Here is a 14376-nt window from a genome sequence, read left to right as displayed (position 1 = left end):
AAGTCCTTCAGTTTTTCAAGGGTTCTTTTATATCCGTTAGCATGATTTTATTGTTTTTTTCATGGGAATGTTGTATAGTTCTTATTCTTTTGTTCTTAAATGTCTTGGCTGCATTTATAAATGAGAACCTTTCTTCTGTTTTTTAGTATTATTATTTGAATACAGGAGAGCTATTGACATTTGCATATTTAATTTGTGTCAGCCTCCTTACTAAATTCTTTTATTGTTTGTAACAGTTTTTCACTTACCAAATTCTTGTCTTATTTGTAATAGTTTTTCATTTTCATTATCAGGCATATATCATTTGAAAATAATGATTATATTATAATCTCCTCTTAAAAAACATCTTTTACAATGAACAACGCAAAGATTACTTTATTAATTTTATCTTTTTGGTGATCTGGCAGACATTCAAGGCAGTTGATTATTATTTAGTCATCTGGGCCATTATTTCCACTTCTGGGAACCATTCACAGAGAAATAATCCAAAAGAAGATCCAAGTTAGGAGAACAATTCAATGTGTGATGGTGTAGCCTCTCCAGGGACTATTACCCAAACTCGATTATGAGAGTTAGAGAGAAAAAAATAAATCAAATAATTTGTACGGTATTAAGTGAGAAGAGCAGAATAAAAAAGAATATATCTGCATAAAATGATGTCTACGCAAAGTACAAGGAACATAAAGGTAATTCTGAAAGGATTCCGTTTTTAGGATGGTGGAAGCAGAGAGATAATAGAAAGGTCAGGACCAATTCAGGAGACGTGTATGGAGGACAGCATCTAACACCAGTCCCTGGGTGACTCCTGAGGGGGCATTTTATTCCTTGTCGTAACAGATAGGCTGAGAGTACAGTTATAGAGTATCATTAGAATGAAACGAGGAAGTATTTATAAAGAACCTCACACAACGTCTGCACGATATCAGTGTTGGTTTCCTCCTCTTTTTCAACCTCATTTTTTTCTCTTGTCTGATTGTATCAGCTGTGTCTTCTAAAACGCAGGAAGTAATAACGGGATAATGGACATTCTTGTCTTTTTTTCTGACACGTATTGGCGTGCTTCTTGCGTTGCACCATTGGTGGCTTTTATTTTCTTTGGTTAAAAGGTATCTCTCTATTCCTATTTATTGTGTTTTATTCTGTAAAAACATTCATTTAATTTACTGAGTTTTCTGAACACTGCGAGTGTGTATTGAATCTATTCCAATGCCTTTTGAATACATCCCACAGTCACTCTGATACTTTTACTCTTCCCCCAATTCCTGATGGAGGTGGTAAGCAGTTCCTTATGTCCAGCTCTTTCTTTCCTAATGGTGATGTAATATTTTTATTCTTTCCTCCCCCAAGGGTTTGACGTCTTGGCTTCTGCTTCCCATTACTGGCCGTTGGAAAGTGTGGATGGGATCCACGAACTTCAGGAGACAACTGGAGGTAGACGGGGTGGGCACAGTGACCCGGGCCCCAGGAATGCACTTTCCCTGGGGAATCGGGGCCGTTGGGAGGGACAAGGGAACAAAAAGCATCCGCTCTGAAGTCAGCCACGATGACGGAGATGACTAAACATTTGTGTAGCTTCCCCCTAATCATTGTTATTGCAAAGGATTTTACTAGAACTTTTATATGATTTTATGGTTGAAGGACAGAATTTATGCTTCAAAATATTAAGATGTGCGTTTCGTCCAACAACCTTTAAACAAATGCAGTTGTTTTCGGCTTTAAGCGGTACACGATGGATCAGTCTCTGTACAAGTCCGGATACACGTTTTCTAGGTAGGCACAAATGGAGTCATCTACATGCCTGCCAAAGCAGGGGCCCATTGGAACCTAGGGCCGAACGTCATGCCAACGAGGACTGACCCCCTGTTTGCGGGGTCACGATTTCACTTAGCAAAGGTACCCCCCCACCTACCCACATCTCCCCTACACGTCACTGGAAGCCCCCCTGTGAAAAGATCCAACATCACCTAAGATGCTTCCAATGGTCCCCAATTCCATGGAAGATAAAGTTTCTCTCTGAAGCAATTCAGACATTTCGGGAAGGAGAAACCCCAGACAGCCCTGAGCACTTTTTGCATTCCAATAAGAAGCTTTTTTAAAGTCTAAGTTTTGAGTGGTTTGGGATGCTTTGACATTTTAATTTTTATTTCCTTATTCCTCTTGATCATGTCCAACGACTGATGTGTATAACAGGAGAGTTATGTACAACCATCCTGGCACATGCTCAGATTGTCTCTACTGGTTCTTTGTAATGGATTAAAAAAAAAAATCCCACATTGCTGATTACTATGCTTTCCACACCAGCACACTGATATTTTCCTTATTCCTGGGACTTCATGTGCTGCCATCAATTGCCACCTCAGATTCTAAAACTTTTTTTTTTTAATTTGCAAATTGAGAAGCATTACAGCTGAAGTCTGTCCTGCTGGCATCCTTAGAGGAGCTCAGTCAAGGAGCAGGGCCCTCCAGAAGGGTGCTGTCCTCCTGTGTAGGGCCACCGGAGGCCCTGCCTTATTCTGCATTGCCTCTTGCTTGTCTGTGTATCAGGCAGCGGTGGCGGCCACAGTGAAAAGCTTCACTGGACCACTGGGGCTCCATATTTTCTCCAAATAGTCTGTACCACAGGGATGGAATGTCCCTGTGATAGTTATTTTATGACTACCTCAGATTAAAAGAAATGGTTTCCCCTCGTTATAATCTAATTTTCTTTTCTCAGGGCCTTTACTTTAAAGCCTTTGAAAGGCGATCATTCCAAGTGGAAATTGCATTGTCAAAATAGCTCCTTGTTTAGGACCCAGGCGCTATTTTAGGAATTACTTCAAACAGAGCTCAGATAATGATCCGTATATTTCTCTCCTCACCCCCTCAGCTCATTTCACTGCCATAGATTATCAGATACAATTACACTGTGGTTGAATTTGTTCACCCAAAGTATTATTTTCCCATAAAACTCCAACTATATTGGTGTTTGTCCCAAAACACTTGAATGATGAAGGTTTCACTGCACTGTTCTATTGGGTCCATTCTTTATGTTATCGTGCTTTACTGGCATATTTCAATTTGATTACAGGCTTCACAGTTTACTTCTGGGGACAGTTGAATGGTGTTGGGAATCATTGCGTGGAAGCACTGCTTTGTCATTTGTCGCTGAATTCCCTGTTGTTTCGTCCATTTCTCATAATAACATGCAGTTGTTTTCATGCCGTGTTGCTGTTTCATCAGTTCTTGTGACATCACAACCGTTAATCCTTTTGTTAAGGCTATTTTATGGCTGAGTTCAATTTCATATCTCTCAACTAAGTATCTGGATGGGGGCGGGAGCCAGCAAATCGCAACCAAATACAGCGGCGATCACGCCCTAGGTTTGGGACTGAACGGGGTCGCTGGAGTTGCCGTACTGTCCCCTGAAAAAATTAGAGGGAGGTGGGGTCGGAAGAGAAAATCCAAGCTGTTTGCGGGATGAAAGGCACACTTGTCGATGCGTGTTGAGTTGAGAGATATGTCGGTTCCCTTTGTTTTTTGTGTCACTCATTCATTGTGCTTTTTTCTTTTGTTGTTTCACCCAGCATTGCGAACCCACAACCTCACTGTGCTTCCTTCCCATAATTCTACCTTTGTATATACCAATGACTCTGCCTACTCAAATTTCTCTGCAACCGTAGGTGAGCACATGTTTCTTCTGTGTTTGTCGAGTTTGGATCTGCAATGAATTGAAAGGCTATTCCAAGTTGGTTCTATATGAATTCACTATATCTTGACTAGCAAACAAGCAAATAACCAGAAAAAGAGCCAAAGATCCAGGGTATTGAAGATAACAACTTCGAATTAGGTCTAAAGGAATTACCACAGATTGCAGTACATTAGGGGGCATCTACACGCTTTCAAGCGACCAGGGTCTTCCAAACCAGCTGCTTGTTTTCAGAACAATACAGACATAAGATGAGTAGTTTCTAAAAATAGAACTTGTTTGGATTTTTAAATGGATTATATTCTTTGGGGGAGGAAAAACATGCCCTCTGAATGGAAAATTAAAGTCGATTTAAAAGTACCTCATCAAAAATTTGATCTCTTACAAACATTAAAATCGGCATTTCTTCTGTAGCTGGAATTTTTTTTTTTAATCATTAGAAGCTGTTTTCTAAGACACAGCCACAAGAGTCATGGCTAAATGACTATCTTATTTAATAACCTCCAGAGCCCGTATGTTTCAGATTTTGCTTATGCAGCACAGAGCAGAATGGATAGTAGTAATTGGGCAGCTCTCTGGTCAGTACGGAGAGTCAGCTCAGATAATTTAGGTCTCACTCCTGATCTTTTTACAGTATATAACCTGATTGCTCTTTCAACTATGGGGTGTTTCGCTTCCAAAATTAATTTTGCCAAGCAAACAGTCTGGTTTAGGGGTTTATACAGCCTCATTCAATCGCGAACTGTGAGTTGCCCATGTAACTTTGTAATATGTAGATCATCTCCAGCAATAAACGAGATAGATGAAAAAAAATAAGTTTAAACACGATAAGGAAAAACTTGAAGCCCTTTCAGTTGGTATCCACATGCCAGTGGTTGTCAGAAAACCTGAGCTGGGGTAGCAGTCGGTCAAAGAGCCTCCAGTGATTCTGTACATCTTCATCTGGGTCGACGGCTCCAAGGGCAGGAGGCATGTGCCACAGGGCAGAGGGTCATCTGGGCGACTTTGACCCCAGTCAACAACACGTGACTCATCACCCTTGGCTTCAATTCTGTAAACCACTGACATCGCACTGACACCATCAGAGAGGTTTGCTATGGGAATGGGGCAAACAAAAAGATGACGGAGCTGGCGTCTCTGCCAGGACTGCTGGCCCTGCGGTCTTGTCGTTGGCGGGCTCTTCTGGGACGACTCGAAGTGTAGCTCTGCACGTCCTTCCTAGTGTTTGAAAATGAATTCTCTTAAAATCATGGGCTCCCATGTCTAGGATTGGGGGCTCTCAATGAGAACTCAAAAGGAGAGAACGTTCATGTGTAGTTTTACGTTCAAACTTGAATCTCAGTGTTTCACTTGGAAAGTCTAGTGTGAAGATGGCAGTGAGAACTCATGAAGAGGTGGATGGAATGAAAGTTTAGGGACAGTAGGAGATTCTAATCACAGGGCTTCCGGTAACTCAACTGTCGGCCAACATAGCAATTATAACAGTGTTCTATTACAGTACATATTATACATTGGTATGATATTAATTAATGTGATACAATATTAATAGGATAGAATACTTATTATTTAATATTGACACGAATGTATATTATTTGTGATTTAGTTCTTAATTATGAAATGTTAACTACCGTTAATATTATATAATAATATATAATGTTAGAAATATTTAATTATAAATACAAATAACACAGTATACTTAGACATAAGTTGTTTGTAAGCCTGACACATCTCTGGACGTTGCATCTCATGCGATTATTAACCTACAGTGTTGCCATTCTTCTCACTTAGATATTGTAGAAGGAAAGGTCAACAAAGGCATTTACCTCAAGGAGGAAAAAGGAGTCACATTTCTCTATTACGGAAGGTACAAAACTTCTTGCATCAGTAATCCAGCACAGTGCGGCCCTGAGGGTGAGTGATGAGCTCCATTCTTTTTCTTTTTCTTCTTCTTTTTTTTTTTTTTAGTTCATTTCATTGCCAGGTACCATCTGTTGCTCTGGGCCGTGGCAGATGTGAAGGCGAAGTTCGGCTGCAGGACGCGTGCAAAATGTCACATACGGCTTTGAGGGGAGGGGAGGGGAGGGATAGGGAAGCAGACACCTAGAATCCTAATGAGAGACTGGTCCTGGAGATGGAATTAAAACACCGTCTCGTGAAGGTGTGAGAGCAAAATATTTAATCTTGTAAAGCAAAAACAAACAAACAACAACAACCAAAAAACCCAAGAAACAAACAAAAAAGAACCCTCCATAAAAAGCAGACACAGTGATGTCACACCGGAGTTTGGATGGGGCCATGGAGCTTGTGGGAAGTAAATTGATGGTGTGGCTCACAGAACGTTATTTCTGGCTCCAGGATGTTGGCGATGGATCTGGGCGGGGCGTGCCTTTTAAGACTTGTGCCATGGGTTTGCTCCTTTTATATCCATCAAGATTGGAGGGGGCAGTGGAGAGAGATGTCCCAGCAAGAGGTTGCAGGTCTGTGGTTGAAATAATGCCATGGACGAAACACATAGATGCAAAAGAGATGTTAGGAACCTATTCCTTCTTTTTTTTTTTTTTTTTTTTTCTTCTATGAAAAGTAAACTGCTCTCCAGTATCTGAGCTTCAGACAATGGACATCTGAGCCACATTTCAAAACTTTCTGGGAAATTGTTCTCTGCCATCCAAATCAGCTTCAAGCTTCCAAGTTCCATTATCCTAAGGAAATAAAAAATTTTCTTTCTAGGAAAGAAAAAAGTTTAATGCAAGCCAATTTGAAAGCCCTAAGGCTTTTTGGACATCCATGGCCTTATCAAAACCGCCCTGTGATGAATTCATTGTTCTTGACTCTGGGCCATAATGGGTTACATTCCAGTAAAAGTAAACAAAAGCTTAACAAGGTGATAACATGTGGAAGGAAACATTTTGGACTTCGCAGAACCCAGAGTTTTGAGAAAGGGTTTCGAGGTCCAAAACCACGCCAGGTTTACAAATCCACAGTTCAAGCTGTTCCTGAATTCAAACAGCGCTATAAACACAGCAGCCTTGTTTATTCCTCTAAATTTAAAACAGCCCCGCCTCAGCTACAAGGACTAAGAGAAGCAAGGAGGCAGTCACGTCTGCCTCACCCCTTCCCTGCCTCGGTCAGGAAGGCGGTGAGGGGGGGTCTCTGCCTGCTTTCTCTCTGGCTCTGCAGGGAACGGCCTCTCCCGGAGGACAGGGGTCTCTACAGCCTCAGCTACCAACCGGAATTGACCCGTGTGGGATGCAAGGTCCCAGGAATTCCAGTGACTGGGGATGATCACAGATGACCAGTCTTTGAAGGGTGACTATGATGGGACCAGTGGGGCAGCCCAGCTATTGCAAATCAGAACTATTGGGAAGTTTTACCTGAACTCTGCAGTCATAAATTAGAGGCCTCCGAGCTGACTCTGGCCTGCAGTTGCGTTTCATTTTGCAAAAGCACGGAGTTAAAAACTTTTAGTTAGTTGCCAATGTTGAAAAATAGGAAGATTTCACATAAAAATATGAATTTCCAATTTCTCTTGAGAAATCCACCCACCCCCCCAGCCCCCGGCCCATTCTGATTGGGTGGGGCTGAATGGAATGGCCCCCTTTGTGATGGACATTGCCCTTTGGTTCATCACAGACTTTGGACCCTTTGATCATTGGGCCAATTGGACACAGAGCACGTTAACGGCATGGGCTCTGAGGCCAGGTGGCCTGGGTTCCAATTCCTGTTCTAACGCTTTCTGTGGTGACCTTGGGTAACCATTTAACCTCTGAGTCCAAGTTCCTTATCTGTAAAATGGGTCCATCAAAGTACCTTGCTCATGGGGTTGTTCTGAAGACTGGCACGTGGTTGGTCCAGCATTGAGAGGCCCTTGGGGTCAAGTTTGGGTGGCTCCAAACTTCCCTCCTGTCACCAGGATCTTGGTCCTCACCCAATCTGCCTGCTTGTATGTGACCCTGTGACAGGGGCTGACATGGTTGGACTGATCATAATAATGACCCACAATTGTTTTTCATTTACTTTGTGCCAGTCAATGTTCTAATCCCATTACATGTATTAACTCATTTCATCCTCAAAAAAACGAGACAGACGAGAGCTCAGGTGGTAGAGAGAGCTGTGAACTTTGGCTTCACCTCCCACCCCGTTGACAACTTTTCCTGTGTCACGTTAACTGAAGCCTTTTAAGGTGTTTTTCGGGTGGCCGCTTTCTCTAGAGAATGGCCAGATATCCAGGGAAGCCAGGAAGCCTCAAGTCAGCCTTGGCCCCCAGAGACCGTGCTGCTGGGGGGCTTAATGCGGATGCGGAGGGAGGCTGGATATTCCTCCATCCACCTCCCTTGGTGTGGTCTTCAGACAGGGCCACCGAGCATGGGTGCCATCCTAAGGACCACTGCATGTGTTTCCCCATTTTACTGACCATATCCTTTTCTCTGGTGGGTTTCCCTGGAGCCTCAAATAGCTTGTATTTCTGGGTTTAAGGAGAACAGGGAAGGTCCGTCCAGCATTTTCCAAATCAAAGTCCACATAGCATGTGAAGTAGGTGAGATGATTTCAGGCTGCACTTGGAGCGATTAAACAATTAATGGTTATGTTTTTATTTTAAGATAGCTCGTCAGAAGCTTAAGATAGCTTTCATAGATATTCTTTAGGATGAGACTTCAGTAAGTAGTAAGCTTTGAAAATGGGTTGACTTAAAGAACAGTGTTTCATAATAATAATCTAGGTGCTGTTCAGATAAGATGAAAATGTGAGTGATTAAAACGTAGGCAACATTGGGTCAGCCTTTTCAGATACATTGATCGGGCGTCCTCCACATGTTTTTTGGAGGTGATGGTGGGCACAAATGTATAACCCATTATTCTTATAACAACATTATATATATATATATATATATATATATATATTTCGTTATAAGAATAATGGGTCATATATATATATATATTGGCCTCACTGCACAGCTTGTGGGATCTTAGTTCCCTGACCAGGGATTGAACCCGGGCCCCAGCAGTGAAAGTGCCGAGTCCTAACCACTGGACCGCCAGAGAATTCCCCCAACATTTAAATAAAGAGCGAATCGCTCCCCATGCCCAGTCCAGCAGGTCAACTGTTTTCATATTTGTGATTTCCCAATTCTCTTGGCCTCTGTTCATATTTTTGGCTGATTTTTTTTTTTTAAAGAATGTTTTAGGAGACAGGATTGAGGTTAGAGCTTTTCAAAAAAGGATAAAACATCTGAGCAATTCGGCTGTCTGTCCCTCTCCAAGTTCTCGGGTAGAACGTGGAATCGTCTTCCTCCGCCAGGCTGCCCACTCCAGGCTCTTGAACCCACACCCTGCTCGCCCTAGGGCTTCTCTCCACCCGCTCAGCCAGCTTCCCTTGCTTCTCTGAGCTGAACGGGGGGCCTGCCTTTTGGCAAATGGTATCTCCTGGGCAAGTGTTCTTCTGGGTGCTGGGTGCAAATGCAGGAGAAGCTTTTGAGGAACTTTTGAGAGAAAAAGGCTATTTGAACATTAACCGAAGGAAACACAGTCTATGTTCCTTAAATGCCAAGGTGTCTCGCTGCCAGCTCCCACGACCAGCAAACACACAAGCGGGGAAACTCAGCGTGGGAAGGGACTCTTCCTGACATGTTCCAGCCTCTTGTTTCATTCCCCTGTAGACCCTGAGAGCTCGGCTCGAGTGTTACTTTTGCAGGGATGAGTCCCAGACCAGCTGCGTTCCTCTGTCTGTGCTCTCACATCTCCCTGTATGTTCTCCCTCTAGCCCTTGCACCGGTGGTGATGACCTGCTCATTATCTGTCTTCCTTCTTTGGCCTTTAGCTCTGTGAAGGCAGGGACTCTGTCTGTCCTGGTCATTGCTGTATTTTCAGGGATGAATATCAGCATCGTAGATGTTTGATCCATGTCGCTTGAACAGATACGTCTAGTGTAATTGTCTTTTTGATGTTAAATTCCTTTGAATGCTTCCCCAGCAAATGTCTGATGGGCTGTCATTTGAATATCACCCTCGATGGGTCCTTCTCCATTCCTAAAGGGGCCTGTCCCGTTTTTGTACTCCTTGGACCTTCAGAAACTTATTTCTGATATTGGATTAAATTCCATCTTGAGTAATTATCTCTAATTTGAGTTCAACTCTAAATCACCTTGGCTCCCCGCAGGAAAGACATTCTCTCTGTTTTACTCATTAGCTTTACCTTTCCTCCCTCTGGAAGCGCGCCCTTTGTTTTTCCCTCTTTTGCATTAGAGCTTCCCCTGCTTATAAACACCAAGAAGCCTGCTATAGCTCCGTAGCAGCAGCTGGGAAATCTCACCATCCACATTCCCTTCTTCTCAACTTCGATAGGACTTTTTTGCCCTTTGCGTTAGGTTACTAAATTTAAAAAGCTGTCAACAAAATGCTAAAATATTTGCAGAATTGAGTTTCAGGATGGTAATTTCCAGAATGGTCTGATGGTTACAGGCTGGGCATGGATCCAACTTCTGTCTCCCTCAGATGACTGGGGGTTATGGGGCTGTTGGAAAGCCTGAAGGAGCCTCGGAGAGGAGTATTCATTCAGTATGCCCATTTCACAGAGGGGGAAACCGAGGCCCAGAGGGGGCACAAGACAGCCTAGAGCCACATGGCGATTTAGTGCAGAGTATCTCAAAGTGTTCTTTCCAGACCATCAGCAGAAGAGTCTATTGCAGAGATCGATAAAAATGGAAGTTCTCAGGCTCCAGCCCAGAACCCACTGAGTCAAAATCTCCATGGATGAGGCCTGGGAATCTGTAGTTTTAGCCAGGACCTCCAGGTGATTCTCATGGACTGAATCACAGAACGAACTGGCCAAGGCTGACTCCGTCCCACAGATGTGTTTTGTTTGCTGGCATTATGTCGATTCTCACATATTTTATACTTTAATCAGCTTTCTAAATTGTTCTCGACAGGATGGGTGGGTCCAAATAGCCTGGCTCACTGTTTGCAGAAACAGAGCCTCTCTCACAGTGCTTTAAATGTTTTTTTTTTAATTAATATTTAATTCCTATATAAGAGAAAATTTCATTAAAAAATCTATACTTCTGACTTCTCTTAAAAAATCAGAAAATCCAACAGTGTTCCCTGCCCACCTGGCAGTGGTTGGTTACTGACCGTTTCCTTTGGCATGGTCCGATGGTCTCCAGATTTCCTGAGTCCCCAGCGTTCTCAGTTCCCTGCTTGCTGAGACTGAAGGGCAGCTGCCACTCACCTGTTGGTCTCTTAAAATAATGAGAAGAGAAATGGCTAGTGTGAAAGCGAGTCCTACAGCACCAGGTATTTCTAGAAGAAATTAAAGAGAGCCTTTTTGGGGAGCAAGAAGGGTAGACATGAGTAGTATTTGATATGCAGTGTTTGATCTGAGAAAGTGTGTCTGCATGTTGAAAGATACAGCCTGAGCTGCCTTCGAGAAACACGCTGGCTGTCTTAACAGAGTTAATCCTCCTGGCAAGATGGGCTTTTGAGCTTATGGCCTCTGTCGTGTACACTAAAATCTGAGAAACACTGCCCCTTTGGGTCTCTATCATCTTTCTCTCTGCATTTCATATATCACATGTTCTCCTACCACTGCAAACTCAACTCTGGCTGAAGATGGAACTCCTTATCTTTCACCCGGTGTCTCTTCTGTTATCCAGATTCCCCGCCACTATGACCTTCAGCTCTTTTTCTCTCCAAAGTTTGCTCTTTGCTGTATCATTTCTCCCACCTTATTTGATTGTTACTTCCTTGTCTTGAAATCATGGAGCTGGGAAAAAAAAAATCTAAGGATACAGTGTGGAAGCTTCACCATCTTCACAGCTTCTCTTTGTCAAGTAAAAATCAGATATTATAAAAAAAAAATCAGATATTATTAGGGAAGACAATGAACACTGGGCCATGGAGTTGATACCTTGTAATGTTTCTACTTTAAGAGTAAGGTCTCTTGTATTCACTGGACCATATATAACCTCACACTTTGCTCCTCAATTGTTCTGTATGTTTAGGATGAATAAGACAATCTTATGAACCATTCTCTTTGTGTTTTTTGGCAGCTGGGTCTCCACAATATTGAGAATGGATGAGAATAGATCACTTGAAATTTGTACCGAGGAAACTTCCGCAGCCAGACGTAATTCTATTCTCATAGTCCTCAAGTGGACAAAAAAATGGCATGTCATCCCCTTAACTCGACTTTTGTAACATCGACTATCAAGGCAGTGAGGCTGGATGTGTTTATGCCAAAGAAGAAGTCCGAGGGCGGGTTATTTACTTTAATAGGTTGAGGTTGAATGATGTAATTATCTAAATTTCCAGTCATGCTAGAATGTTTTTAAGACTAGTGATTCTTAAATTTCATTCACTTTTAAATTGCGTTTATGATTTTTTTTTTACCATATACACATAGCACCTGAACTATAATACTTATACCTTTTCTTTAAATTTTACTTACTTTGATTCAATTGAAAAGGAAACTTTCTATCACCCGCAAGAACTGAAAACCAATCTTGGTTCCCATAAGTAGAAGATACCTATATTGTTGAATTCTACGTGGGTACCATGGCCCACCAGAGGCTCTAAATTTGAGATGTGGCATTTCTGTGTTAAAATGGGGATTAGCAATTGTTACTTACATACGAATGGACTTTCTCTTGTCACAATCAGAAGAACTGGAACACCATCGAGAAGGGACTCATGAGATTCATGTTATGTAAAGGCATGCCTATATGCTAAAATTCTCTTGGAGAAAGTGTCCGACACCAGAGGGGGTGGAATTGTCAACTCTTAGAAAGATGTAGGTAGAAATCATCATATCAACCTGTACTCTGCTGAAATGCAGAAGTAGGGATCACACTTTAGGGTCTTACAAAATCAGAGTTAGGCATCTACGGCAGAACTTTGCTGGTGGGCTGCTACCTAGGCGTCTGGGTCTCTTCTCAGCTTAGCCAGAAAGCCCAAATCTCCCCATCACTCTCTCCCAGCCTGTGCTCTTTTGGAAGCACTCGGCAGGTGGTCACTCCCTAGAGACGCTCTGTCATCAGAAACCTGCACACTTGCTTCTTTCCTCCTCCTTCTGGGCCACACCGCACAGAAAACCCACTTAGAATCCTACAGTTGGTAGATTCCCTTGACATCCTCTATTCTTTATAAAGAAACCACAGCCCCAATTCTGGAGCCTCTCTTGACCAAAACCTGGGAGAACATCCAACTTCCATGCCTGAGATACGCCGTAATAAAATTGGATGTTGAACCAGCCAGATCAGATTAAAGGCCTTCCCAAACGAGCAGAATCTCTCTCTTTTTTTTTTTATGAAATCCTTTTTATTTTGAGATAATTGTCAATGAACACGCAGTCAGTTGTAAAAAATAATACAAAGCAACCACACGTACCCTTAACCCATTTTGCAGTGGGTGAAACTGAGTGATTAAGTCAAGGAACTTGAGGTGGGGAATGTCCTGATGATCTTTGTGGGCCCAGGGTCATCACAGGGGTCCTTACAAAGGGAGGGGGCAGAGGGGCAGAGTCAAAGAGAGGTGTGAAGATGGCTTTGAAGTCAGGGGAGGGGCCAGGAGCCCAGGAACGTGGGCGCCTCTAGAAGCTGGAAGAGGGTGGGAACAAATTCTCTTCTGCAGCTTCCCAAAGGGACGCAGCCCTGCTCACCTCCTGATTTTAGCTCAAGTGGGACTTCTACCTCCAGAGCCTTGAGAGTGAATCGTGTTGTTATCAGGCATAGAACTATGCGGTGATTTGTAGGAAACTAACACAGAGGTACCGTCTCAGATTTCCCTCCTAACCCTAACCGCAGCTCTCGGACCCAAGTCTCTCCTGGCCACATCTGCCTCACCAGCCTCCCCTCCTGCTTCTCTCTTACCCTCCTCGCCGCATCTCGTCACAAGACTGACATGAGGTCTGCTCCTTCAATGTTCCCCGGTCCTTCGTCCTGTGCCTTCCCTTGTCCGAGTCACACCCGTTCCCTTCAGATCTCAGGCCCACAGTGAGCTTCTGGAAGCCTCTCTCAACCTCCAGGGTAGCTGGCGCCCTGCTCCGAGGCTCGCTGTGCATGTCTCTCCTCCCTTGCCCTCATCACACCCATCACCGGGGGGACTCCCGCGTGACTATTCATGTCGGTCTCTCCCTGCCCACGCGGTAGTAAGTCCAGGAGCCCAGGGACCCCGGGGTCTGCCCACTCTTCTGCCTCCAGACCCTCCCTCATAGTGTCTGATGTGTATCAGCCACTGATTAAATGTTTGTCGAATGAATGAATGAATGAGGGTGCTGCTATGAACTGAATGTGTGCTCCCCAAATTCATGTGTTGAAATCTTATCCCTATGATAGTATTTGGAGGTGGGCCTATGGGAGGTGGTTAGGATTCAATGAGGTCACGAGGGTGAGGGGTTAAGGCCCTTATAAGCAGAGGAGGAAACACGGGCTCTCTCTGTGAGCACGTACCAAGGAAGGCCACGTGAGGACAAAACCAGCAAGAGGGCTTTGCTGGCAACACGATCACAGCCTTCCAGCTTCCAGAACTGTCAGAAATAACTGTCATTTAAGCCACCCAGTCTGTGAGATTCTGTTATAGCAGCCCGAGCTTACTGAGTCAGGTGTTATCTAAGGTGAGACCGCAGCCCGGGAGTGAAATTGATGGCCTTGTTTCTTTTTTTTTTTAAGTTTGATTGGCTTTAATATCAAAACATTTTTTATTG

At 43.4% G+C, this 14376-nt stretch overlaps 1 protein-coding gene across 1 annotated transcript in view; it reads left to right on the top strand.

The window, feature by feature from the left end:
• ADGRD1 (adhesion G protein-coupled receptor D1) overlaps window positions 1-14376 on the top strand; it is a 150277-nt gene that overhangs the window by 7016 nt on the left and 128885 nt on the right. Inside the window, exons 3-4 of the mRNA XM_059894801.1 lie at window positions 1348-1431; window positions 5474-5596. Coding sequence (XP_059750784.1) covers window positions 1348-1431; window positions 5474-5596 — 207 coding nt within the window. The remainder of the gene's footprint in view (window positions 1-1347; window positions 1432-5473; window positions 5597-14376) is intronic.

The sequence above is a fragment of the Balaenoptera ricei genome, chromosome 14 (assembly GCF_028023285.1).
Source record: "Balaenoptera ricei isolate mBalRic1 chromosome 14, mBalRic1.hap2, whole genome shotgun sequence".
Classification (NCBI taxonomy): Eukaryota; Metazoa; Chordata; class Mammalia; order Artiodactyla; family Balaenopteridae; genus Balaenoptera; species Balaenoptera ricei.
Note: the sequence above shows the minus strand (reverse complement) of the source record. Positions and strands in the feature narration are given on the sequence as shown.